This window comes from Polistes dominula, unplaced genomic scaffold (genome assembly GCF_049000335.1).
Source record: "Polistes dominula isolate Pdom_NZ unplaced genomic scaffold, Pdom_raw_medaka contig_31, whole genome shotgun sequence".
In the NCBI taxonomy this organism is placed as follows: domain Eukaryota; kingdom Metazoa; phylum Arthropoda; class Insecta; order Hymenoptera; family Vespidae; genus Polistes; species Polistes dominula.
The window spans coordinates 5,247,097-5,273,495 of record NW_028300925.1 but is presented as its reverse complement, the minus strand read 5'-3'; the positions used below and the strand labels follow the sequence as shown (position 1 = coordinate 5,273,495).

At 37.3% G+C, this 26,399-nt stretch overlaps 3 protein-coding genes across 12 annotated transcripts; 1 reads left to right on the top strand and 2 right to left on the bottom strand.

Annotated features, from left to right (window-relative positions):
- Window positions 1-495: 495 nt before the first annotated feature.
- On the bottom strand, window positions 496-13,070 carry LOC107072293 (uncharacterized). 6 transcript variants are annotated; one of them, XM_015332091.2, is made up of 7 exons: window positions 10,250-10,318; window positions 9,589-9,981; window positions 7,447-7,773; window positions 1,809-1,884; window positions 1,526-1,649; window positions 1,128-1,279; window positions 496-1,040 (listed from the first exon to the last, which is right to left on the bottom strand). In XM_015332091.2, exons 1-7 carry the CDS (start codon window positions 10,263-10,265, stop codon window positions 920-922), a joined length of 1,209 nt encoding a protein of 402 aa, XP_015187577.2. In that variant the 5' UTR covers window positions 10,266-10,318; the 3' UTR covers window positions 496-919. The 6 variants fall into 6 exon arrangements, with proteins under 6 accessions (XP_015187577.2, XP_089027052.1, XP_089027050.1 ...); XM_089170926.1 differs by lacking the exons at window positions 496-1,040; window positions 1,128-1,279; window positions 1,526-1,649; window positions 1,809-1,884 and adding exons at window positions 11,769-12,010; window positions 12,099-12,225 and having other exon boundaries at window positions 2,677-7,773; XM_089170924.1 differs by lacking the exons at window positions 496-1,040; window positions 1,128-1,279; window positions 1,526-1,649; window positions 1,809-1,884 and adding an exon at window positions 12,460-13,070 and having other exon boundaries at window positions 2,677-7,773.
- mol (dual oxidase maturation factor 1 mol) lies at window positions 12,374-16,770 on the top strand. 3 transcript variants are annotated; one of them, XM_015333215.2, is made up of 10 exons: window positions 12,374-12,512; window positions 13,770-13,952; window positions 14,068-14,285; window positions 14,388-14,445; window positions 14,556-14,690; window positions 15,120-15,339; window positions 15,436-15,647; window positions 15,735-15,930; window positions 16,086-16,296; window positions 16,638-16,770. In XM_015333215.2, the coding sequence occupies exons 3-9, from the start codon at window positions 14,121-14,123 to the stop codon at window positions 16,264-16,266; spliced, it is 1,167 nt and encodes a 388-aa protein (XP_015188701.1). In that variant the 5' UTR covers window positions 12,374-12,512; window positions 13,770-13,952; window positions 14,068-14,120; the 3' UTR covers window positions 16,267-16,296; window positions 16,638-16,770. The 3 variants fall into 3 exon arrangements, with proteins under 3 accessions (XP_015188701.1, XP_015188704.1, XP_015188688.1); XM_015333218.2 differs by having other exon boundaries at window positions 13,749-13,952; window positions 14,083-14,285; XM_015333202.2 differs by having other exon boundaries at window positions 13,749-13,952.
- Window positions 16,301-26,285, bottom strand: Duox (dual oxidase). 3 transcript variants are annotated; one of them, XM_089170927.1, is made up of 19 exons: window positions 24,068-26,285; window positions 23,679-23,763; window positions 23,450-23,607; window positions 23,006-23,193; window positions 22,482-22,686; window positions 21,973-22,139; window positions 21,651-21,887; window positions 21,037-21,482; window positions 20,733-20,934; window positions 20,312-20,641; window positions 19,958-20,182; window positions 19,375-19,797; window positions 18,978-19,290; window positions 18,484-18,858; window positions 18,154-18,371; window positions 17,620-18,081; window positions 17,290-17,445; window positions 17,063-17,191; window positions 16,301-16,813 (listed from the first exon to the last, which is right to left on the bottom strand). In XM_089170927.1, the coding sequence occupies exons 1-19, from the start codon at window positions 24,156-24,158 to the stop codon at window positions 16,685-16,687; spliced, it is 4,539 nt and encodes a 1,512-aa protein (XP_089027053.1). In that variant the 5' UTR covers window positions 24,159-26,285; the 3' UTR covers window positions 16,301-16,684. The 3 variants fall into 3 exon arrangements, with proteins under 3 accessions (XP_089027053.1, XP_089027054.1, XP_015188677.1); XM_089170928.1 differs by having other exon boundaries at window positions 24,988-26,285; XM_015333191.2 differs by lacking the exons at window positions 23,450-23,607; window positions 23,679-23,763; window positions 24,068-26,285 and having other exon boundaries at window positions 22,482-22,693; window positions 23,006-23,401.
- Window positions 26,286-26,399: the final 114 nt, after the last annotated feature.

Genomic DNA, 26,399 nt, shown 5'->3' with positions numbered 1-26,399 from the left:
ATCTTGGTCAATGTTTTATAAATTATCACTCGAAAGTAAAATACAGAGATTAAGTTTGCGAAATTATATTCTTAAAGGTGTAAATATAGATGAATTGTTAAAATATAACGTTTTTGTAAGATAATTTATGTGTAGGATAATTTTATTGTACCTATAAGAAGCCCGACACATTCGCGAAAATCGCATCGATCTATCACCTGGCGCAGCCGAAAAAGTCGTCAACCGCAAAGGGTTAAACATTTATTAGTAATTTAGATAAGTACAACATTATTCTTGTCTAAATTATTTATATTTTCTAATTGTACTTATTTTGCGTCTCTTTGTAGGTATTATTTATACAGCTAATGATTGTATTAATTTAATATTATTAAATACAATTAAATATATATATATATATATCATTTTTTTCTTTCATTTACTTTCACATAAGATTATACATTTATTAATTTTATATGCGGTTATGTAAAAATGGTAAAACGTTATAAAAGACTGCTCTTGAGTTAGTCTATAAATTTATTTATAATAATAAAATTATATTTTTAACATATACAAAAAAAAACAAATTATATTTATATTTAAAAATGTTAGTCTATCAACAATAGTCAATAGTACAAGATACACAATGTCTTCATTCTTTAGTACAGTTGTCATATTTTTAAATAAAATAATTCGTTGATTTGTACGAAAGTTTGTGCCAAGTTAATTGAAGATGTAAAAAATTAAAAAAACAAGAAAATATCAAACCACTTTAATTTTCCTTCTTGTATCAAGATCAACTTGTTAATTGTGTTTTTAATCTCTTCGATATTCATCAAGTATTACGTTATGTAAATTAATTCAATTGCGAGGTCTGCTAAGAGTGACATATATTTATAATAATAAAAAAGTATATATATATATTTGTAAAAGCCAATTTCATTCAATCTTCGTCTTTGAAACGACGATAAAAGGATTGAACGTAAGTGAAGACGCATTTCCAATCCGGACGTCGCATAGCCACCATGTCCTCAACATCGAGCAACGGTGCGATACCAGCTTCACTATAAAAAAAAAAAAACAATGAACAAATAACATTATATATTTTTGATTATTTTTAAGAAGATAATGAAGGTAAAAGGAAGTCTCACTCAGCTGTTTTGAATGCCAGATCAAAATTCTTCCTGCGATCTTGCGGACGTAATGAATAATAATCAAAGGCGTCAGGTCTAAAATGATGAATCAGAGCACAAAATGCCAAACCATTGTTCCAACTGGTCGAGAAATTATCAAGTTGTATATTCTGCAAATCAATTATGTTAATATATCAATTTTAACGATGGTATTGAAAATGAGAAAGAATATATGTACTAATAATTAAGACAGAGGACTAAATAGAAAAATAACAAATAAATTAATTTCATGATTTGTTATAATAAAAGTAATTATTTTCTAAAATATATCATAAAATAAATTAAACAAATTGTTTGATTTAGTCCATTGTTATAATTATCGGTACATACGTAAAACCTGAGTATTAAGTGTTTACCTCATATTCCTTGGTTTTGGAACGGCACCAAGCTAACAATCGTTCCTTTATTTGTACCGCGTTATTTGTCACAGTAGGTTCGGTAAATCTAAAACGAAACTCCTTTTCTGGCGACTTTATGGGACTGGATCGGTGATCGGAAAGGACAGACAAAACATTAGAAGACACAACAGAGAGTGGAGTTTAGGATATAATAGTAGAAGAAAAGACAATGAGAGAAGAGATTTTTCTTCAATTTTCGAAGAATTCTTTCGTTGAGTTGATCAAGAATAATGATAATTACCTTGATGGCAAAGAAGAACTATATTGCCGATCTAGTTGACGAAATTTGGCAAATGGCGATAATGGTTTCTTGGGGGCTGAAAAAAGAAATGTGCCGTTATCGGTGAATTCTTTACTACTATGTTACTCACACTTGCAAGAGTAGTAAATCTTTAGTTTGTAAGTATTCAAAAATCGTCAGTATCAATCTTTTAATTCAAAATAATAAGTAGAGATTCTTTTCAAAGTATAATTATATAGTTAACTGGAATGGATTTTGTAACGTTCTTTGACTATAACGTTATATCGCTATTAAAGCTGTGAGTTAGTTCAAATATCGGCCAATTTAACATCGGTTTTGCTTGCTTTTCCAGGCATAAAGAGATATAGAGAGGCTAAAGGTTTTTCAAGATCTTCAGGAAATTCACTCCAAGCTTTCTTCAATCATCTTTCGTGTGGTAGTGTATTGTTTCTTCAATTGCATCGTCGTTGTTGTTAAAGAGGATTCATTGTAAACTCTGTCTTATTTATATAGATGCATGCTAAAACTGTGAAGTGTGTAATTTGTGTTTATTTGCAGCAACAGAAATCTATAATTTCGAGGCAATTGGCAACGACGACGGATGTTTCTATGATCAGGAAGATCCTGGCATAAGTAACGCGAGTTGGGTTGATGTGGTCGTAGTGATGATGTTAACTGTACAACCGCGTATATAAATGACACCACACAGCTACGAATATAATCTACGGCAAAAGTCGCACACAGTGCAAAAGAGCAGTGTGGAGAAAACTAGAACACTATTTGGCGCAACAAAAGGAGCTACAGAAAGATGCTTTGTGACTCACTGCTTTATTCGGGGATCTGTACGACCTTCTAGCGTTTCTCTATCTTTTTCTCTCTTTCTCCTTCTCATTTTCAATGTCCGTCCTTAGAACGTGTGGCTACGTCCAAAAGACGAAGTAGAATCATACGCGCTGCTAAATGCGCTAGAGAGAAAGAGAAAGAGAAAGGGAGACACATATGTACGTCTTAGCTTTTGTGAAAGGACTGCCAAAAGTCGGTGCCTTCTAGCCAAATAATACGAGCTGAACAGCATCGTCTTCTTCAAGCTCTGCCTTACGTTTCTTGGTGAAATCTCTTTGAGGTTGCAACAGAGTACTGAGAGGTATCCAAAGTTACTTTTCTTCTACGAGTCTTCTCGAAATATTTTTTTTTGTCTTTCTTTTATCATTTCAAATTTGTACCTGTTGAGACCGATGATGTATGCCGATAATCGATCATTTTTCTTCTATTTCAGATTTACTACATGCTGATATAGATTAATTTGATATTAAAATAAATTATTCATGATGGTTATTGTAACGTCATTTAATTCATCTTGGGATGTATTTCTCTAGTTGTCTAATTGATTTAACATCTTCAACTATCTCCAACATCCCTTATTATATTTATTTTTATTGTGCGAACCAACGATAAATATGATTATTCGATTTTGATTATTTCTCACTTGACGTTATTAACACAGTCTTTGGTTTATTAATATGATCGTCGTTTTACGTGATACTAAGTATTTATGTAGGTATCATCATGGACGATATTTTCAATAATAATAATAATAATAATAATAATAACAATAACAATAACAAGAACAAGTATAACAATAAAAGAATAATACACAAATATAAAAATCACATTGCATCTTGCGTTCAATCAATGGATCCGTGTGCGATGAATTTTTTATCGTAACTCAATTTCTTGCGTATTCGCAGCAGCTATCGCTACCATTACAAGTGGTCGATGCAAGAAGAAGAAAAAGAAGAAGAAGTAGAGAGAGAGATAAAGTTGATCGGTCAGCAATGCTGACCGTCCATCCTCGTGGCTTCCTGGAAGATGTCGTCGAAGACCTTGTCGACGTCAGCACTGTTAACTTGTAGGAGAGGTACTTGTGTTGGTGGTATCGTTAAGACGAGTTTCTGTTCGCAGATACCAGGCAAGGTACGACTTCTCGATAGTCCGATCATGCACTTTCCTTGAATATGACGAGGAGAGGAACGTTTCTTCGATTCTTTAGTTTCGTTCGTTGAACTTTCATTGGGACTGTCAAAATATCTTCTTATCTTGTCCTCCATCTTTTTAACACTATCTGAAGATGCTTCGTATTGTTTCGTTCGAAATTTCATGGCTGACGGTGATCTTGGTTTTGGGGGTTTTGGTAAATAAGAAGCTCTCGACAACGTCGAAGGGCTGGAGTCATTTGTACGAGGAATACGAGAAGAACTGTTAGAGAGAGCCAACTGATGCCAAGATTCAGATTTTGAGAGAACGATCGATCTAGACGGTTGATTGGCGCAAGACATTAAATATTCATCGCTGGAATCAATTGGATTTGTTCCATTTGATATCGGTGATCGTTCCTTGTGTATAGGTTTGTTTGAAATAACGACTGGTTGTTCGTAAACTCCTCTCAGAGCTGAAACTTGATTGACTACGCGCGACGTAGATGGTGCGATTTGAGTTTGTTTCGTCGGTAAAACCGGTGAAAGAAATTTCTTCGCTTGAGGAAGATTAACGATGCGCTTCGATTGATTGAGTAAAGAAGAGGGTGAGATCGATTCGACTTTGTTTACATTCTTTATCGGTATATATTCGTTACTTCGTGGAGGAACGTAGTACCCTTGTTCAAAGGTTTGTTGTTCCTTCTTGCTATTCTCATGTGTTTCATTTTGATAATCGATCGGTGATCGCTTGAATGGACGATCGATCATCGTACAACGTTCATGATGGAGACGCTGTATCAAACTTTGTTGCAACATATTGTGTCTACGTATCTCCTCATCAACTTCTTCTTCGTTATTTGTTTTCGATCTTGAGACAGGTGACACAGATGGAGTCGAGTATTCCTTGAAGTATGATGGCTCGACAATTTCCTCTTGAATATTTGGATTTTCAACATTTGCTACTGTTGCTATAGCACAGGTATATCTCGTTACGACCCCTTCCTCTTCGCTTATATCTTGATTTTGAATATTTTTAGCATCCAAATAGTCGTAATCTTTAGATTGAGATCGATCATCTTCCGCATAGTTCACTTTAGCTGATTCGTATTCGTTTTGTTCAGTTTTCGGTACTGGCTCATCGTAAATTGTCACTAAAGCTATCTGATTTTGCATCTGTGGATTTTGTACGATCGTTTTGGAACAATAATCGTGAAAAGGCACAGCTTCGCGAACATTTTCTTTTATCGGCAAAACACTATCCGATTCATTTCGCGAACGATATTCTTCACGACTTTTCTCTTCGTTGTGATTTTTCTGATTATCCGAAAGAAAATTTTGAACGTCTTCTGAAATTGTAGAAGGCACATCACTTGACGTTTGTATCGAGACATTGCTACAAATCAAAGGTGGCCCGTTCGAAATTTTTGGAGTAACACGAAAGGATCTAGCTTCATCGTTGGTTATTTCATCCTGAACACCAGTTTGAACAGCTACTGATGCACTGCCACGTAGAGTAACGTCAGCTTGTTGAGATCCACCTGTGGTTTCAGTTTCACTAGTAAAATCACGAGAATCACGAGTTCCCTGAATGTTATAATGATTGTAATCTTTCGGTATCATCTGGAACGAAATTTTTCCATCTACCACGTTCGGATGATTTTGTTCACTAATCAATTCATTTCTAGGTTGATATACTTTGGAATTTTGCCGAGGAGTATTGTTGAACTCGTAGGGTGTTTTTTCCAAGGATGACGAGGATGTACCTTTGCTAACGAACGGTGCAAATTGCTTACAGAACGAACGGTAATCTAGACGTCCATTTTCTGCGATCGTTACACTCGATGATTTCTCATGTTCAATCCAAGGTGGTCGTGGAAAGGTACGTCTCTCTGAGTTTCCATCGACTTGAACTTTGTATTCTAAAGCTCGTTGTTGAACGTTGTTACTGTTGTCGCCACGATCAAACATCTTTCTTGCTTTCTCACGTAATGTATTACCAGGCATAGGTATATTGCTTTTAGCAGGATTGGTAGGGATCGGTGAAGGTTTAACGAAGTTCGATACAATAGTTGGCTTTTCGATCCTTCGAAAAGGAGAGGAAGGAGCATGTCTAAAACCAGGAGAGATCGATTGACCAGCGTTAGGTGTATCATGTTCAAAGTTACAGAAGACATTCGCGTTGAAGGGCTTTTCCTTTCCAGGATTATATCGTTGAGTCACTTGAGGAACTATCGGTGGTCGTTTCGGAAGCTTATTCTTGTTAACTTGTTGTTCAGAATCATCACCGGAAGTCGTCGTCTTGTCAAAGGCTGTCTTAATGTTTGAGAAACGACTGTTCCAATTTTCGTTGCTTACCGTTGATGGATCCATTGTTTTTGTGTAACCAAATGATTTGAACGATGTTGGTGCGTTGAATATAGGAGTATCGTTATTCTTATTAATTAATGCCATGAATTTTCTATCATTTTCAGTTTTCGGTTGGAAGGATGGTACGATCATGTTTTTAATTGAGCTACAATTTGCCTTGTCGCTGACATTTATAGGTTTTTTTAGAGATACACAACCGCTACCCTCTTGCTTGAGACTATCAGCTTGTAATTTGAGGTAACTTGGAATGTCAATGGTATTGGCTCGTTTGATCTTCGATTTTTTTGCAATAAATCGATTGGAAGAAGTACACTTGCTCGAGGATTCCACTCGTTGTTGAAGAGCCGCAGCCAACCTGCCAACGCGACCGACTTCAACGTTGCCAACTTCCGTGTTATCCAATTTGTTCCTCGAGTCGATACTAGGTCGTAGAGACTGATGATGAGTCACTTCGTTTGACGCGTTAGTCGTTTGGGAGACAACAAAGTCCGTTTTATCGGCATAGAAGGGAACAACAGCACGTGGTCGAATTTCAAGACCCTTATCGATATTATTTTTATCGCGTAGTGACTGTCGATGATTGATGGCGTCTTTCGTATATTTGTCATGTATCTCTTCGGGTCTTGGCTTTTCCTCGGAAGAATCGGTAGCCTTCGTCGATGTGGTCGTGAACATCGGTGAGGGTGTTATTTTTGTAAATGGTGTCACCTCTTTAAAATTCTTTTCCTCTTGCAACCACTTCCTAGCACATGCTAATTCCTCGGCAGAAACACCAATAGTGTGTCTGCTACCTCGTCTTCTACGATTATTCATAGACGATGTTGTAGTTGTCAAAGAAGACTTTAGCTTCTCTTCTTGGGAAAGTATCTTATTTTCTTCCTCTAACGAATCACGTGGCATCTCTAATCGGGAAAGTAAACTCGACACTAGACGTAGAAGTTGAAGTTTACTAGTTGGGTCGGAAGCTGCACCGTGTTTTGCTAACGCGCCAACGTCGATTCTCTCAAGGGTTTCTCGTAAACGTGAAAGGGCTGTGTGTATGTCGGACATCAAGAGGTCCTCGAGGAACCTCAAATCGTTCTTTAAGTCTTGCTCCTTGCCGTTACTATTCTTGACAGCGGTTGATCGTTCGTCCATGGGACGAACTTTTCGGGAATCATCGACGTCCAGTGCAAGTCCTCGTGAATCCTCCTTGATCGATGACGAAGAGGACGACGACGTATCGGCTATCGCGAGCGAGAGCTCGAGCACCGAACGAAGGCGCTCTACCAGTACCGGTAATGAATTCCACTCACCGACTGCTTGTTTCTCGTTGCTGCCCTGATCCGTCGTTGCTCTTGGAATCGAACTACTGGTGGTAGTAGTGGTGGTGGTGGTGGCGGTAGTGTTGGTGGTGGTGGTAATAATGGTGGTGGTTTTACTGGTGCTGGTGCTGCTGCTACTGCTGGTGCTACTGTTGTTGATCGGTAGAGACTCGCCTACTACCCCTACCCTCGTATCTATCTTTTCCTCTTGTGGCTCAGTCAGAGATATATTCTCTTCCTTGGGTAAAGAACTTGCTGGTTCGGTCACACGTTCGGCCGATTTCGAGGACGGCAGGCACGTCGTGTCGAATGATCTGACTGAAAGATTCAAGAAGAAATAAAAAGGAAAGATGGATGGATGGATGGATGGATGGATTGAATTAGTTCCGTTTATTTTCTTCCCCGTTCGTTATCGAATGATTACGGAATCCCTCGTAAGAGGATTCTCGCAAAAACGTTCTATTTTTAATCGAAGACGAAGATCAAATCGAACAGCCGAGCGACGCCTTTCTATCTCTTATTTCTTTTTTTTCTTCCTCCTCTTTATTTCTGTAATAAATTTATCTCGCTTCTGTAATAGAACGCCCTTCGAGATGAAAATAAAACGGACGGGCGTGGGAATGTTATACGAGAGTGAAAGAGATAGAGAGAGAGAAAGAGAGAAGGAGAAAGAAAACAAGAGAAAAAGAAAGAAATAAAGAAAAAAAAGTAAAATAGAGAAATGAAAGATCGAATAACAATGGATCGAAGGGTAGGTAGATCTATCTTTCTCTTTCTATCTTTCGCTCTGGATCAGTAAAAAAAAGAGCACGGCTTAAATCGATCGAACGATTCACGCACAGGAAAATGTGTTGATCGGTGGGTTGCGTCTGCTGTCATTTTCACGAAGGGAAAGAGACCGTGACAAAAAGCGCGACACGTGTATTCGCGCGTTTTCGCGACGTTGGATCTCCATTGTCGAATATCTATTTTTACGCGTGGATAGGCGACAAAAAGATCGCGAATTTCAAAAGAAATAGAGAAAAAGAGTAATCTCGGAGTGTTTGAAAAATTTGAAAAATAGAATAAAACTTGTTTGCGTTGAGTATAACAGAGAGAGAGAGAGAGAGAGAGAGGGAAATTAAGCGGGGAAAAAAAAAGAGAGTAAGAGAAAGAATGGAATAGACGAAGTAAAAGAAACAAAAAGAAAAGAAAAAAGACAATGAGAAAGAAAGAGAAGAGCAAAGACGAAACGCGTATCGCGAAGGTCGAGAAGTATACTGAAAGCACAGCGAACGAAATTTCTCCGTAGCCAGATGTGTGTTGATATTACGACGCGTTGTTATACCCCCGGAGGGCTAAGAGATCGCAAGCTTTCCTCTTGCGATTGGTTACTTTACTCTATCCGAATGTGTTCTCGTCTTACTCGTTACTACTACTACTTAGCAAACTACTACTACTACTACTACAACTATTACTAGTACAAAAGTACTACTGTGAGCTACTGTTTGCTGGTTGCCCATTTGGCAGACCACGAATCTTTTGTACGTGTTCATACTGTTTGTAAGAGAAAGAGAAAGAGAGAAAGAGAGAGTGAGACTTTTCACGGTAGGTAGAAGAACGTCTGGATGAACGAAGAAGAAGAAGAAGAAATAGATAAGCGAATAAATAGGGGAAGGCTGGTTGAGAAGAAGAGACTCGAGGGATAAACGAACGTATGAAGGGAAAAACAAACGTATAGGTTAGCGAGAGAGAGGATCCTATAACGTATGGAATAAATCGACCGGTGGATAGACGTTTAATGGATAGAACGAATATGTATAAATCGAGGATCTGTTAGAGAGAAAGAGAAAGAGATACGGGTTGACCGCCTTCGACCATCGTTCGCTCTCGCTTTATTTAAAACGCACGGTATTCTCCGTTGGATTTATTTTCGGTCGCTCGCTCGTTCAACGCCTCGCAGCTGCTGCGAGCTAATGCTCTGCATCGTGGAAGCTTTACTCTCAAAGAAAGAAAGAGAGAGAGAGAGAGAGAGAAAGAGAAAGAGAAACAGAGATAGATAGATAGATAGATAGATAGAGAGACTTTACGTATATATGTCTATGTGTACGTGATCAAGAAGATCGATCGAAAAGAAGGCGATCCATCACGAACCTGATTCCAAAGTTTCCCTCGTTTCTACGCTTTCCTGAGATTTCTCGGTTTGATCCTCGTCTTTTTCCTCTTCTATTCTTTCTTCTTTTCCTTCTGATCTCTCCTCTTCTTGCCCCACTTCCTCCTCCTTCTCCTCTTCTTCTTTTTTATCTTCTTTTTCTTCTTCTTCTTCCTCTTTCTCTTCTTCTTCTTCTTCTTCTTCTTTGGCTTCTTCTATTTCTTCTTCCTCTTCTTGAGCTTGTTTTTGCTCTTTTTCTTTTGGTGACAGAAGCCGAAGCTCATCGACAATTTCCGAATCTACCGAAGTCGATCTCCTCTTCCGTTGATCCTCATCCTCCTCCTTCCGGTCCTCCTCAATCTCACTTTGAATCTCATAATTCTCCGTAACGATTACTGTAACACCAATCAACCAAGAATATATACATGTATGTCTCTACGTAATACTTGTAAGTAAAATCTTATCCAAATTCGAGATAAATAGAATGGATTGCAAGATAAATTAATCTAACGTTTTCTTTTACATTATAGTTTATTTGATTTCTTTTTTCTTTTTCTTTTAATTATTTATCTTCATTCGTGTTTGTTTTCTTCGACTGAAATTACTTTAAAAAAAAAAAAAAGAATAATGTCAGAAAGACGAGTATATCTTGATAATTCTTACCCTCTGCATCGGACATGTCTCTTTTAATCCTCCTTCTCCTCCTTCTCCTCCTCTTCTTCGACCAAGCGTCTGAAAGTAAAAGGAGAGTATTTTAATTATCGTTTCCTTTTGTTATTATCATTATCAAGCACAAGAGATAAAGATTAAAAGAGTAAGATTGTCACGCTTTTACTCTCACGACTAAGTCTAATAACTCTATGAAAATTACATTTAATCATAAATAATTCCTGACACGAGTTCTGATATAGGACAACGTTGAAAGTTTCTTTCTCGAGTTGAAAGAAAAAGTTGAAAAAAGAAAAAAAAATTGAAAAAGAAATTAAAAATGAAAAGAAAAGGGGTGAGGGGTGAGGGTGGGGGAATAAACTCAAACCGTCGACGTTGCAACGAAGGTCGTTACGATTAATCACGAGAGCATTCGATTAATTTTTGGTCTCCAAACACGGGCACCAGTTCGAAACATGCACCGTTCTTCTCTCTCTCTCTCTCTCTTTTCGTTTGGCTATATGCCAAACACTGTAGCCTCGCGAATAATTCTTTATCGAGGCGGAAGAATCCGGAGCGGTTTCGCGTCTTGACGATCGTCGTTACGCACATTTCACCGTGGTTTTAAAGGCGTTGGCCATCGGGCGGTGTAGCTTCCTCGGCTAGAGCGCGAAAATAACTTTGACCTGTTTACGCGAGTACGGAAATTAGGAGGACCTTATCTGGATTCAAGATCTGGAATATTCTTATGAACTAACAGTAACTTTTCTCTTCGACCTTTCTTATTAACTGTAATTTACGTAAAATCCTATCTTTAATATCGTCGAATGACGTCAAGTTTGTCTCAATACGTGAATTACTAATAATAGAAGAAGGAAATGAAATAGAGATAGATAAAGAGAGAGAGAGAGAGAGAGAGAGAGAGAGAGAGAGAGAGAGAGAGAGAGAAGAAATGTATTTATTCTATGTTTCAATAAAATATTCGAGCTATTCTAATATAAGAGTCGATTGTCAACTATAGTTTATTCCTTTATTCGTTCCGTTTGTTTGATGCCAAGCCGGCTATCTTAAGAAAACGCTTTATTGCATAATTTTATTCATTGATACGTTCACCTCTATCTTTCTCTTTGTTTACTCAAAAATTAGAAGAATGCTTTTCTTGGGTCCATAGAAAAGAAACAAATATTGTTAGATCGACGAATATTCTTAATAATATTTGGATGAATAAATTATTTTCTTGAAATAGATAGTAGGAGTACGAGGGAAAGGATGCTGAGTGAGAGATTCTTTCGAAATGTGGCTGGATTTACAATGGGCCACCACAACCACCACCAGTACCATCACAACCACCACCACCAGCATGTTTGATCAAAAAGCACGGTCAAGAGAATAGACAATGACGTGGATTGAAGAAGACAAGACGACTACGAAGACTTTTGGGATCTCTCGATCTTCCTCTCCCATTTACGATCTATCCTCTTGATCAACAAACTTTTTTTTATCCGTATCGGACTTTTTTTTTTAGAAGACTCACCGCGATAGAGTCTCGAGCACTTGCCGTTAGGCAGATATCAAGGCAGGAAGAGAATAATCTCGTGGTAGGAAGAGACCAACGTTAAACGATTCGATTCGATAGCCTTCGTAGTTATTATCGATAGACCGATATCTATTCGATACAGCTCAAACCACAAACTTTTCACTTCCCTCGATATCTATCAGTATTCATCGTTATACCCAAATCGTTTATCCGTTTCTCTGTTCCAACTGCGGAGTGATCTGAATGAAAAGTAACACGTCAGGAAATGCCGTTATCGTAGAAGCTATTTTACGTGGGCTTCGACTCGAATCGTATTACGATTCTGACCTATCTCTCTCGCAAAAGCGCTAAACCACCACGGTAGCCAGGGATAGTAGCAATAACATCGCCACTACCACCACCCACCACCATCACCACCTTCATCACCACCACTACTATTAGTACTATTACTACCACCAATACCAATACCCATCATCATCATCATCATTATCATTCTCACCACCACCACCACCACCACCACCACCATCACCACCACCATCACCACCACCACTACTACCACTAGTATCGGCACCAGGAGTAGCACGAGTAGCACGAGTAGCAGAGGAGAATGGTCGGTGGTGGTCCTGACACATCGATCGACCGCGTGCGGTTAAAAGCTTGCTGGAAAAAAGATGGTTCAATCGATTACCTTCCAATGCTCGGAGTAAGAGCAGTCCGACGATCGTGTGCGAAGAACGAGAAGTGAGTTAGATCGATGTATATGTATATAGGACTGGTATATATGTATATATCTATATCTATATATATAGAAGGTAGACAGAAAGAAAAGAAGATCAGAGACAAGGATGTTGTAGCCAAGTAGAGATAGATCCGTGATCTTCCTTGTCTTCTTCGCGAAGGGACTAAAAGGAACTTCTTGCCGACACGCCGTATACTCTTCTCTCTCTCTCTTTCTGTTCTCTTTTCTATTCTTTTCTTTTTTTTTCTCTTCTCGTTGCTTTTCCCTGGTAACGACGATCGACGATCCACGACGAGGACGACGACGACGATGAAGGTGGCGTCGGTGACGACGGTGGATGATGCTCTGCCACAAGCTGCTGCCTAAAGGCATAGCGTCACCCGGACCAAATTAGACAAGCAGAAATAGCCCGAGTTATTGCCGGCGCTATGTATGCGAGAGAGAAAGAGATAGATGCTCCCGATGCATACCTTGTATCCTGTCCACAGACGCTAACGTGGAGACCGATTTTCTTCACAGCATGCGGAAGACCGGACTACCGGTTCTTCCTCTTTCAATGGAACTTCTTCTTCTTCTTCTTCTTCTACTCCTATTGTCTTCTTTTTTATCGAGAAGAATTTCAAATAGAAAGATTGGGCAGTAGGTGGTTGCTTAATCAAATTGATCTTATTGTTAGATATTTGAAGAGGTGTTATTTTATTTGATTTATCTTACAAAAACAATGTCACGTAAAATTCAACGTGTCCAATTAGATGAAAAATTGCAATGTGCGTATCGATAGATTGTGAATATACGAAATATAGATAAAAAAAATAGACACTAGGTGAAATGTGCATATACGATCGACATTGTTCGATCAAGCATCGATATCTCTGACTCTTTATGGACCATCATCGATCGATATATTTATCATAGAAAACGATTAAATGAAAAGTAAAAACGTGATGAGCAGGAGGCACGTAATTTATGCGCTTTCTCACAGCTGATATGCAATAATCCATTGCACACGATCATGTTTTCGTTTCTCTTTCTGTTCCCCTTTTCTCCATGGCTTTCCTTTCTCTTCTATTTCCCTCTCTTTCTTTCTCTTTCATGCGGGACGCAAAGCGAAGAACGCCCCACCTGTCCCAAGATCTGTCCCTCCACCGACGAGGCCGTTGCTCGATGGTGGAAATTACTTTGAAAGCGAGAGAACCCGTTGACCTACTGCTGCTTTCAGTATACGTTCTATGTTTCAGTCTCTCGCTTTGCTATCACAGGTGCACCTATCTCGACAAGGAGGATCCATCGTTTCGAACATAATTACATTACCGGAATCATTCTGTCCTTGAATGGCTCGAGGAATATCGTAGGATGCAACGTGAAACTTGTCGAGTTATAAGAGCAGGCGGAAACGACCAAGTAGTATAACGAGAACACGCTGACGTTCGAAATTTTACAAAGTAAGTTGTCTATAATGCAATTAATCGAATAAATCAAATTATATCAATCGATTTATCGTTTAACGTTAATTTTTTCATTTCTTTTTGTTTTTATTTATTGTCGATGTTCTAAAAGGAAAAAATACTCTAGATTGTGGTTGGTCTTCGTGAAAAAAAAAATACGCAAAGATGAAGGGATGGTTCGATGCTTTCAGAAACGATGGTGGACCAACTCTCTATAGTTATAGTAATCGTACACCAGTCACCGGCGATGTTGCTCTTGTTATCGTCTTTGTTATTTTCGGGACAATATTTACAGCTTTTCTAGTCATATTTCCTGGTATACGAAAAGAAGTAAGTTAAATTCATTTTTAATCTGAGAAAATTGACAAAAGAAGAAATGAAATATTACAAGGAAAAGAATATGAATTTATTCAAAATGATATTTTTTTGTAGAGACTAACTACGTTCCTGATCGTTACCCTGAGTCTCTTCGTTGGAGCAACAATTCAAGGTCTGTACAATATTACTTTCAATGAGTCGACCTTGTTGGTCAGCATAAAAGATGATTCTTTGTATGTAAAAAAAGAGAAAAAAATGCAACTTTAATTGATTTGCTTTAAGTCGCTCAGTATGGCTCATCTTGGCATACCAGTTCAGCAACCATCGTTAGTTCGTACAGCGCTTTTTCCAGGCATAAAACAAGAGCCCAAATTGGCGGGTACATTGGACTCATGCATATCAACATTACCTACAAACGTGAGTCATAATATTAAACAACGATGACTACTTCATACGCTTTATAAAGAACGTGTAGTGAAATTTTAAGTGAGTCAGTTTATGAAAAGATTAGTACTCCTTTGCAAACTGAAATGTAAAATGTACGAATGAAGCATATTAGGTTTGGGATGATCCCCTTTAAAAGAAACGACCAGTCCACGTTTGAACGTTGAAAAATTTATCCTAGAAATGCTGCTGAATCTCTAACATTCGGACGTGCTCAGAAACGAGAACGTTTGATGCCGATGACATCTTAAAATGAGAAAGAGAGAGATTCTCGTGTCGTAGGAATTTCTCTTCCCCCTCGCGAGTTACATATTTCATTAGCTTCCATTCTTCCTTCTTTCTTCCTTTTATATTTTTTTTATTTTTTTAATTGCTAATCTGTCCTTTGATTGCCTTCATCAGACCTACCAGACAGCGAACACACGAACGATGATGCCGAGTATAATGAGAGATTCTCATGGAGGGGTTCTAACGAAATGACGAGTGCTTTCAAACAAGCGCTTTATCAAGGAGCTCCCTTTCCAATCGTTTCACTGGCGGAATATTTTAGCCTTCATCAGGAAGGATTTTCTTGGGGTAGTAAATACCGTGAAGCTGGTTACTACGCGTCTATAATGCTTTGGTGAGTTTTGTTTACGATTGAAACGTTTTTAAAAGGATATCAGGAGATGAAGGATAATTTGATTCTATTTCTTTATTTTATTTTTTATTTTTTTAGGACCTCTTTTGCTTCTTGGTGTATGATGAATTTATTACTTATGGTCGTACCACGTTACGGCGCATACAGTATGATCATGACAGGATTGTGTATGCTCTGCACAAATCTAATTTATTGGGCATTGCTACCATGCGAACCGTTGATTGCTCATATAGACGGTTCAATTCTCGCTTTCGATATGGGCTGGAATTATTGGTTGATTTTGGTTGCAGGTGATAAATTAGATTGTTTCTATAATGTTTCTCATATCTCCCAGTGTACAGTAAATGTATACCATTTATGACGTTGATATTTTATAGGTATCGGATGTGTTTTTGCTGGTATCGTTGTAACAGCGATAGATTTAATATTTCCTCATCAATTTTCAACAATACTCGAAGTCGATTATGATACTCCTTATGACAGGCATGTTATTATAGAAGAAAGTTTCGATACGAGAAACATTAGAAGAAAATTACCGAAAATTGAAGATTCTTTGGGGGATCGTATCATGAGGTATTTTTTTTCTTTCTTTTTTGTGCTTTCAAATCGATATCAAATTTTATATAAAGTTATAACGTCCATCTCGGTTTTATTCTTTCCTCATATTTTATTCATGCTTTTATTTTTTACGGACATTGGATAAGTGTATAAAGAATGAAATGTTTCAGTCAGCTGTCGTCAAAACTTCAAAGCAGAAATACGGATCAAGAGGACACGCAGGGTGTGATAAATAAAACTTACGCTCCTCACAAATCCTCTGATTTTCAACAAGAACGTAATAATGATCCCGGCAGAAGCAATTGGTCTTATCCATTTCCTCCAGCACCAAGAAGGATGACGAACTCTTGATACTTACATTGGATTTAAAATAAAATAAATGTATTTTAATATAAATATATATTTATATATCTATGCCACTTGATAAATAAAGCTCAAAATTAGCTACTGATATTTAACTTTTTAAATTCGATTCTTGACTATTATCGGTACGAAACATTTATTGAATCTTTTTTCTTTAAATTATTATTACCGACTAGTAATCCACTAAAAGTGGAAAATATTCGCGTTCATTTCATTGAATCCTATTATTGGAAAATTAGGAAACGGTTCAATGACATGTTTAATCTTCTCTCTTCATAAATAAGAAATATAATATTAATTATAAATAAGGCACACACACTAACACAATAAATATATACACTATCTTCAATATGTTCCAGAGGAGTCCGTAGAAAGCAGCGGGTTTCCACTTCTATTCTCGCAATAACTAGCCAAAGTTCTCAAAATGGTGGATAAAGTATGGTAGTCTACGACCTTTGTTCACCTCGTCGCAAGCAGACATTACACTTTTGGTTAAAGGTCGTGGTCCGCAACTAAATACTCCTATTTTACTGACCTGCAAAATATAAAAATCTAAAAGTTCTGTCGCGTCGAAGAATTCATTTCATTCGTCCTCTCACTTCTGCGAGAACTCCTGAGATACTAAAAGTTATTACAATGGTAATTCGTATAAAGTACAATAATACATTTTCGTAGTTAGAAGTACTTTGGAAAAAAATAAAGAAAAGGAAACGAAAGCTTTCGAATCGTTGAACTTTAGACTTTTTTAATAACGAAAAGCCTCAAGTACTTTTATAATACTCACGTAACTATGTTTCTTTTGAACGAACTTTAGAAAGGAGGTCATATCCGGTCGACCAAAATGATTAATAGCTTTCAGTCCAGTGAATATGCTTTTCTTAGATAATCTTTGAAAATGATTTTCACAGATATACTGAAAAAAAGAAACATCAAATTGAACATTCGTCAGAGTTCGGATAAAGTCATCCTAAGAACGGATATCAAAAGTTGAACGATCATTTCTATACTTACAAGCATGGTAGTACGTAAGTCGAATTTATGAAAAAACTGAGTTATAAATATATGTATCTCGAGAACGTCGGTTACATCTTTCCTTTCGACGTCTCTGAGAACGTCGATGAACCACTCAAAGTGTTTGTGGGATGGGCAAATCCAAAGGAAGTATACCTGTCGAGAAAAGTCAAACGGTTAGTAAAGAAAGAGAGAGACAGAGAGAGAGAGAGAGAGAGAAAGAGAGAGAGAGAGAGAGAGAAAGAGAGAGAGAGAGAGAGAGAGAGAGAAAGAGAGAGAAGGAGAAAGGAAACATATGCTTAAGGATGAATTTGGAAGAACGTTGGGTACCTTTTTACAGGCAACTCCGGAATATCTGTTGGTGGAAGTACCAAAGACGAGATCATTCAGCATGGAAGCATACGGAGTAACTCCAATTCCCCCGCCAACCATAACTGCCACTTCGAATTTATACCAGTCTTGATTTCCACCTCCGAACGGTCCCTCGATTCGTATTTTAGGATGATCGTCCTCCGGATTATAGTTACAAGGATCAAAGTAGTTCCTTAATTTCCAGGTCCATGGACCTTGCGCTTTTATATGACACGAAAGGAAGTTCTCGTGGGGCGCCGAAGTAAGGGTGAATGAGTGAAACTCATTCGATCTAAAGACAGTACACGAGAGACGTACCCATTGACCCGAGAGATACTTTAGATTTGGAGGTCTATAGAATTTTATCTTTATTACATCGGAGGGTAGCAATTCCGTTTCAATTATATCAAGGGCCATATATTTTGTTCTCAAACTTACGACCTGAATTCAATTAATAAATGTTATTCATTTTATTTCTATGAAGAAATATTATAATAATCATGATTTTGTTACCTTGTCAAGAGCATAGATGATAGCTGGACCTACGAAGAAAATCCAAAATCTTGGCGAGCCGGTTAATCTGGCTAAACCATGTATCAATGATAACGCATAAAATAATACATACAAACTGTGAGTTAAAGAAAAGAATTTATATGCTTTTTGACGTATCGTGGGATGAGCGAAGACGAAAATAATCGTCATTACGAGGAAAAGTAGAATACCGGTTAAACCTGGAAACAAAAAGAAAAACATAGAACAAAAAAATAAAAGATAATAAAATGTAAATGGTATTATACGTGTATAAATACTATTAAAAATTCAATAACTTTTTTCATCACAGACCTGTCACCGTTTGAAAGAGCCAAAATGTGATAGTTGGCTTGGCATCGCTTGGAAAACTGATCTCGTTTGTGAGGCAACGGAGATGTGCTATCGGTTGTGTCGATACGTGATAAAAATTCACGATGTGTCCGACCGTATGTAAAATGGAAAAAAAGAGAGCTGTGCACGCGGCTATTTTGTGAAATTGTATGTGTGAATCCAATGGTATATACTGCTGAATCGAGAATTCTTTTAATTTGGTCAAAAGATTGCGAGACATCGTGAGGAGTAATAGACTGTAACAAAATGATAAAGCTGCTGCAGATCCTCGAGTTATAGCTATACCAACACCCATAATGTGTCTCAAATCCGTATGTTCAGCCATAAAAGAATAATCTATAAATAAATAGTTATATGTGTTTAAAAAGATAATAATTATGTTATCTCTTAGAACCAAAAAAAAAGAGAAAAATATATTCTTTACAAGAAATTCATAAACTTTTGTTAAAACTCACGTATAAATCTTTCCACGAATAGTGCTATAGTGATAACGTAAAACACGAAAAGATAAAATATATTTTGTCTGTTTTCCTCGAGAAAAGTCGATATTGCGTCCCATTGTTTACGGGTCCAACTTTTCGAATCTTCCGGTGGCAGTTGATCGATATGAAAGCTCGTCATTCGTGCGACGTTTGTCGACATGTCCAGAAAATTTTGTTTTGCTCCTTTACAGTCCAATCCGATGGCAACAAAATCACCTTTATATTCTTTCATCATTAATTTAAAATCATTGTAAGTAAGATAATTTTTCCTTTCAAGTCCAGCGTCCTATGTTATGAACAAATAATTTATTTTTTTCACTTATTCTTTAAGGAAATTGTGTAAAGGTAAAAATATGAATGTTTAATTTACTTGAAACATTCCATCGATGAGTTCGGTGACATGATCATCGGAAAGACTCGTAGTACGTGCAATTTCAACGAGGGATCTTAACATTTCGGATAATTCTTCTTTATCAATGACACCGTTGCTGTCTTTATCGCACATGTCAAAAATAATACGCAATTTGTCCTCAGTTTTACCACGGGAAAATAGCAACACGGTGTCGAGAAATTCTTGAAAGGATATGCGACCGTCGCCATCTTTGTCGACGATATTAAACATTTTCTTCACGAAAACTGCATCAGGACGCATACCTAGTGCACTAGCGAACTCACTTTTTGAAAGAGATGTACGCATAGCTGTAATAACTTCGCCCGTGTCGCTATCCTCGGATCGTCTTCGTCTTTCCCCAGGACGTAAACCAAATGTCAACGCGTAAGCTTCTCGGAAAAACTGTTAAAGTTCTTTTTAATTTTCTTTTCTTTTCATTTATTTTGCGATACAATTATTTCTACTTTTTCTTTCTTTTTCATAATTGTTAGAAATGTTTATGAAAAAAATAACAAAACAAAGGAAACAATTTTGTTCTTCTGAACGAATAAATGATACCAACCTGTTCGAGTTTCTTCTGTCGACGTTCTTTAGTTTCCGCTTTTGCGAGCATAACATCGCGGTTAACTTGGAAAAGCGTGCAATGTTTCTTATGGGACGACAGGAACGTTTCCAATTTCGCAATGAACTTTCTGCGCGAGGCCAAGGAATCGAGTTCAAGGACAAGGTCGTAATCACGCGGTATACGTAACAATACCAGTGCCTTTCTATGCCCACTTTCGCTTTCCTTAAATATTTATCGAAGCTCGAAATCAATTGGATAAGATCTTAATTTTTTAACGTACAAAAAAATAAAAAAGGATGGATATAACAAAGAAGAAAGAAGTTGTGAAGAAAGATAAAAAAAAAGATATACCTGAGATTCTTCTATGGTTATTGTATTAACGCCACTAAAATCAAACGTACGAAGTTTTTCTCCTTTTCGATCGACGATATGCAAAGCTGCTTCTGGACCGAAGCGAACTTTCACCAAACGACGATGATTAGCGTGCAACCACTCGCGTACGACCATTTTATCGACGCAAATTCGATTCGAGTCACTTTTTCTTTGAATTTCTTCTTGAAGTATACGTAAACGACGTCTTCGTCGGTTTTGTAGTTTAACCAAACCATAAGCGGCACCAGCGCATAAAATTGGAAAAAATCCTAGGAAGACGCAAGCGTAGATGTATACGAATTCACTGCCCTGTGTAAAGATAATATTATAATGTATAAATAGTATTTCACGAATCGTTTAGTGCCTAAGTGTTATAACAAATAAATTTCACTTGACATACTTCAAAATAGTCGTATCGTTGTAACGGTAAACAGGGTTCGAGAACGGATGAATTCAATTGGAAAGGTTGAGGACACGGATCGTTTTCTTCCCAAAGAAATACTCGCTTTTGAATTGTGTCCGGTGAAATATTGGTCGCATTAGTGATTACATCCCACAACGTCACACGACGTATATCTTCTATTTCGTTTTTGGTAAATATCCTGTATAAAATATAAATGTATGTTTGTAGTATGTACTTTATTATACGATCGAAAAAATACTGTATATACTTCAATTGAACTTCAAAGGAATTCCTATTTTACCCAGACTCTTCGTTTTCAAACCAAAAGCGATCAGAATCTCTCAAGCGTAAAAATTGCTCTTTAATAACCGCAGTAAAAAGTTCTCCCGGACCATCACTGGACTCCAACATACCGCCAACATAAACATCAACATTATTTAAGTTGTTAGAGTGGATTTCAACGAGTGTACGCAAAAGAGATGGATTTTTGTTGAATAAGTCAGGATTAATCTCGTTCCATGTTTTCCTTGGCGTTAACTTGAAATGTTTTCGTGCTGTATTGTAATCCGGTAATCCATTATCACGACCACGCATTATATTAAGAGCCCCAAGATCCCTGCGGGAAAATTCCATGGGTCCGAATAAATTGTTTCGTATATCTGTACCGAGAAGGTTGTCCTCTTTTTCGGCTATTTGAGAGCTCATTCCCATAATTAGTTCTTCTATAGTACTATTTGATAAAATTTCCTGAAAATAAACGGTCAAGTTTAATAGATTGTTAAACGTTTAACAAGAAACTTGAAAATCAGAAATAATAGGACATAGTTTTAGAAGACGTGGAAGAAGCGGAAGAAGAAGATAAACTTTGTGACACTTCGCACAAAGTAACTTTTGTAATTTATTATGAATACTCACGTTCGAATCCCACCAAGTAGAACAGAGTCTGATTGCTGCTTGACCCGCGTTAGTCTTTCGAAACTCGCATCTTTCGTCACGTCTGTATATACCAGGTGGTATGAGAGTATGTCCAAAACGAAAAGCAGCACTTTGAAAAATATGACTTATTCCTGGATGGAGATCAGCCTTATAACCAGTATACGCTGGTAATTCTTCGTTTAAAAGCGTGGGAAGATATTCATATAAAATGATGTTCTGAGATAAATAAAACAAGGGAGAAATTTAATTGACTGTTATATTCGTTTCTCATACTTGAAGAAAATGTTAACTCAATAGATACCTGCAAAGTTCCTATAACTATACGTCGTGCTTTCTGAAAGATTTCTTCGTCGGACATGTTCGGATATTCTCGTTGCACACGACTCGCTATAACGTTATGCCAACGATAAAATAGGATTCCTAATGAGAGTAACGGTGGATGTTGATTGGTCCTTGGATCTCCGAGTACTATGCAAAAGATTACAATCAGGATAAGCAAAATTGTACTCGTAGATGGATTGTAATCCATAATAGGGTTATGAAATATTCTTGTGGCGTAAATAAGTAGTTACAAGAGTATGATGTACCTAACAAAATTTGGTTGTTACGTATCAACGATCATGATCGATCTTATAGTTAGATAAGAATGATACATTGGCTAACGTGTTTAACTTCTGGCGAACGAATACGATTCGTATTCGTGGTTGGATATTGCAAAAGAAGAAGAATATAAAGAGATTTCGATGTTATGAGTAAGTCATGTTGTAAGAGAAATTTAAGGTAAACGGCAAGAACAAGGTGTAGTCTTACGATAAAGCCGTTCTGGACTGAGCATTCTCATAACGTGTGGAACGGCATGATTGAAGAGCGGGGCGCGCATGGTGTTTCTCACGGGAAATTTTCTGCTCGGTTCCATGAGGAGACTTCCGTTCTTGAATGCTCTCATAGTGTTCGCCCATGCTTCGCTACTGGAGTATATGAAGCTACCATCGATCCAGCTTGTTACTTTATTTATCTGCAACCTCACATATTCAGAGCTATTTTTCATGTTATTGTTTATGAGCTAATATTTTTCTTTTACGTCATTTCGCTGCTAGTCATGCAGGTAAAACACTGTGTCATCTATTTTATTCTTATGAATGTCCACAGGGTAAATGTAAAATTCTATTGATACGATTGAAAATCGTGTCATTCACATTTATTTATTTTCATTTTATCTAATGAAATCAAGTCTAACGTTTTTATTAGATTAACTTATGTTTTATTTGTAGTCGCACGAAGTTGGAATAAAAAAGTCATAAATTTTTAATGGATGCGGAAAAGTAGGAAATTACCTGTTCGCGAGGGCTGTTCGGGCTATGTCCAGTTTGGCGGTCGTAATCGGCACGTAGGAAAGGAATGTACTTGTTACCTTGGCACTCCTTGTCGAAAACCGGATCACATTTATCCACGTCGATACGATGGAACTCAATAGGGCAGCCACTTTCGCTGGCCATGATTATTTCCGACGTGATCAGTTGCCCTGAAATCATTTCGTTGTCTACACTAAAATTTAATTCTTGCTAGTTAAATCTTAATGTTATACATTGGAATTCAGAAGGGATTAGTCATAACAGGATTTGTCAAACAGGACCTAAACCGATACGCTTCCGGCTATGGATTATGTATTTTATTCATATCTACCAGTATAATAGGCATTAATATTGTGTAAACTCAACTTCAAGTATTATCGAGAATTAATGTTCAATAAATATTTGCAAAATCGAGACAATTTTTACCGAAAAAAGCAAACAGAGCAGTCCGGTTCTTAACGGAAGGTAAACCTTCATCTCCTTGCATGAACAAATCACTTAGTTTTCTTGGCGAGGGTCTGTCTTGGCCAGCCAATGCATAAACACCATCGGAATAAGCTGCAGGTACCTTTCGTATCAGCCTGCTGCCTATGAAGTTTACAAGCTGAATTAAGTGATCCTTCAGAAAGCTTTGGTAAGTAAATGTTTCGAGTACTTGCCGATTGATCCCCAATTTGGATGGGCCAAGTTGTTGTACCATCCATCGTATCTTTGCTTCTCCACATCATTGTAAAATGCTCCTAATGGTTTTAAAATAAACAATTAGTAGAGTATAATATTTTAATCGTATTCCTATTATAAAAAAATATTGTTTTTTATTTTAAATTAACAAATTTTGCATAATCGTATGTTAATTATTAAGATTTATGCATAATATTTAGTAAGAAAGTACCAGCGAGTACTTTACAATTATAAAATATGCAACGCGAGTACCGTTAACGAGGCAACGAATGAATGTTTAGAAATGAAAGCTTCATAAAACGGAGTTCAGCCAGGCGAGCTTGTCTGGCAAGAGCGAAAGTTTGTTGCGCGGCTAGCACCTACCAGTTTCAACGAGTAACACGATCCAAAGAACCCAGAGAAACAAATGCAACCGTTTGAAGAAACGGACCAAAAATATACGTTTCCCTGTCATCGTTGTTCTTCTTTACTCTTCAGAAAGATCTAAATCGGTGCCATATCTCATCTGTACGAAGAAAACCAGGATCTGATGGATCTCACTCTAGGTGACCCAAAAAGAAAAAGTAGAATTTCACGTTTTCTCAGCGACAATCCGAACGATTCATTTTCCTTGTTTCACTTTTCTTTCGAAACTCACAAATTGAATTACTAAATAGAATGGGGGCACATTTGAACATAAAATCCGGAGAATCGGTTGGAAACGTCGAATTGAGTCACCTCACGAGTTTCTTCAAGATAGGAATGTTAAGCAAAAAGTTAGAAAAACTAACAATGCGGGCACGGGTAAATTCACAACGTCACGTGCGTGCCGGTCAAGTTGAAAAAAAAGTATTACGCTGGCTCTCGAGAATCCTTGTACACGATCAGCGCGATCAGATTTTTTTCACTTTGGTGTAAAAGACAAGAAAGATGAAGATAACGTTGAGGTTTTTCAAAGAATTGTTCAAGATCGATATTCTTTCTATTTGTCTTTTTGTCTGTTTTTTTTTCTTATTTCTTAGCTTTTTGTAACGTGGTTTGGGCCAAGAGCGTGGTCGAGTTGTTGAGAATCAAGCTACGAACCGACACAAGCCGATCTTAGCTGTACGGTGAAAGTCGCCGGTCTACTTGCTTCGTTCTTACCAACCGCCACCACCAGATTACCGTCCTTCTCCTTCTCTTTTCCCATATTATTATGGTCTTCTCTCTTTTCTTTCAACAACATAACGAACGAACGAGCCTATCCGTAAAGTTCTATACGTAAAACCTCTCTAACTAAAGGAGACCCCCACCAAGTTTCTTACTCGCAAGCGATTCCTTTCTCCAGGCGGCACGTTTTACCGAGGCGGCATCGCTCGTGACGTCATCATATGCGCAGGCCTAGTTTTTGAGTCCGCGGCACCGATTACCCAAGGCAAAACCTCTCCCTAGTCTCTCCGTTCCTCGAGTTCGTTTCAAGGTCGACGCTTCACGACGATCCTCCTGGTTAGCCTCCTGCAGCTACGTTTCACCTTCTTCTTCTTTTTTTTTCTTTTCTTCTGTCCTTTCGACGAAGGAGGATCTTCTCAACGACATTCAAACGAACCTCGTTGCCGCATGTCTGTCTTTGATATACTTTTTCCTGTATCTTTTTACCTCTTGGATCCGCATGAGTCATATTTTCGAAACAGTCTAGACTCTATCGTAATATTTTCTTCTCTACTTACAGTTTTTTGCTAAAAATACGATGCACGAGAAAGTTTATTTGTAAATTTATAGTATGAATAATCTTTCATCAGAGCTAGACAAAAAAAGCATTTAGTGCGATCAGTGAAATGGAGATTAGATTTTTAGCATTTCTTTTTTTTTTTTTTACATAATATTATACATTCAATTACAAATGCAAAGTATGTTTTTACTTACAAGAAATTAAATGATATTTGCAGTCATCCGCATTGTCCTGTTATATCACATTAAATACATTATGTATTATGTATGATCAAAAAATGAAAAAAAAATACAGAAAATCTATCGAGTGTCATTTCTTACGGATAAGCAAGTTTTTTGTCGCCATAATCCGTATCGTTTCCTCGTCATTTTTTTTAACTGTTCATGGTTTCGCAACCTTGACGAAGAAGCTTACTTTTCAAATTCAAGCAAATAATTCGAGTTAAATAATATGAATTGATTGAAGTTCAATACGTTTTTATGCTGTTTTTAATTTTTTTTCTGTTATATATATTAAGATTATTCCTAAATATAATGTTCATTTGTTAGGATACCATTTGTTTTTGTTGTTTTAATTAAAAACTGTATATGGTATGAAATTTTCATCACACATCCGTGATATTTGGTGATCGCATTCTTTTGGCCGAGAGTTGCAGGTATAATGTGTGTATGTATGTATGTATATATGCAAGTATGTAAGTACTTATGTATATATTGAGGTTTATGTTATGACTCAATCCACACAAAGAGAGATCGCGCCTACTCGGCTACCGGTCGATTTTTATCGCCCTTGGCACGAATCGTCAAAGACGGTTACATTTGGTTGAGATCGTCCGCGAGTGTATATACTTTCCTCGTTAAGACCATACGTTCCAGTCGAAATACGTCTGTCTCTTCGTGTCTTGAATACATTTTTAACGATTTATACGACCGAGGTCTTTCACCTTTTATTCGACAAAATAACGGCTTCTTTTCTACCAGGAAATAAAGGAAACTTTGGACGATGCAT

Coding starts and splice junctions, on each gene's coding strand:
- LOC107072293 (XM_089170923.1), bottom strand. CDS start 10,875: ATGGCCAACGCCTTTAAAACCACGGTGAAAT. Junction 10,319..10,844: donor CTTTAAAACCACGGTGAAAT/GTGCGTAACGAC, acceptor TTTTACTTTCAG/ACGCTTGGTCGAAGAAGAGG. Junction 9,982..10,249: donor AGACATGTCCGATGCAGAGG/GTAAGAATTATC, acceptor TTGGTGTTACAG/TAATCGTTACGGAGAATTAT.
- mol (XM_015333215.2), top strand. CDS start 14,121: ATGAAGGGATGGTTCGATGCTTTCAGAAACGATGGTGGACCAACTCTC. Junction 14,446..14,555: donor CGTTGGAGCAACAATTCAAG/GTCTGTACAATA, acceptor ATTTGCTTTAAG/TCGCTCAGTATGGCTCATCT. Junction 15,931..16,085: donor TTGGGGGATCGTATCATGAG/GTATTTTTTTTC, acceptor GAAATGTTTCAG/TCAGCTGTCGTCAAAACTTC.
- Duox (XM_089170927.1), bottom strand. CDS start 24,158: ATGACAGGGAAACGTATATTTTTGGTCCGTTTCTTCAAACGGTTGCAT. Junction 21,483..21,650: donor CTACTTGGTGGGATTCGAAC/GTGAGTATTCAT, acceptor GTTTATTTTCAG/GAAATTTTATCAAATAGTAC. Junction 19,798..19,957: donor GACAGAAGAAACTCGAACAG/GTTGGTATCATT, acceptor GAACTTTAACAG/TTTTTCCGAGAAGCTTACGC.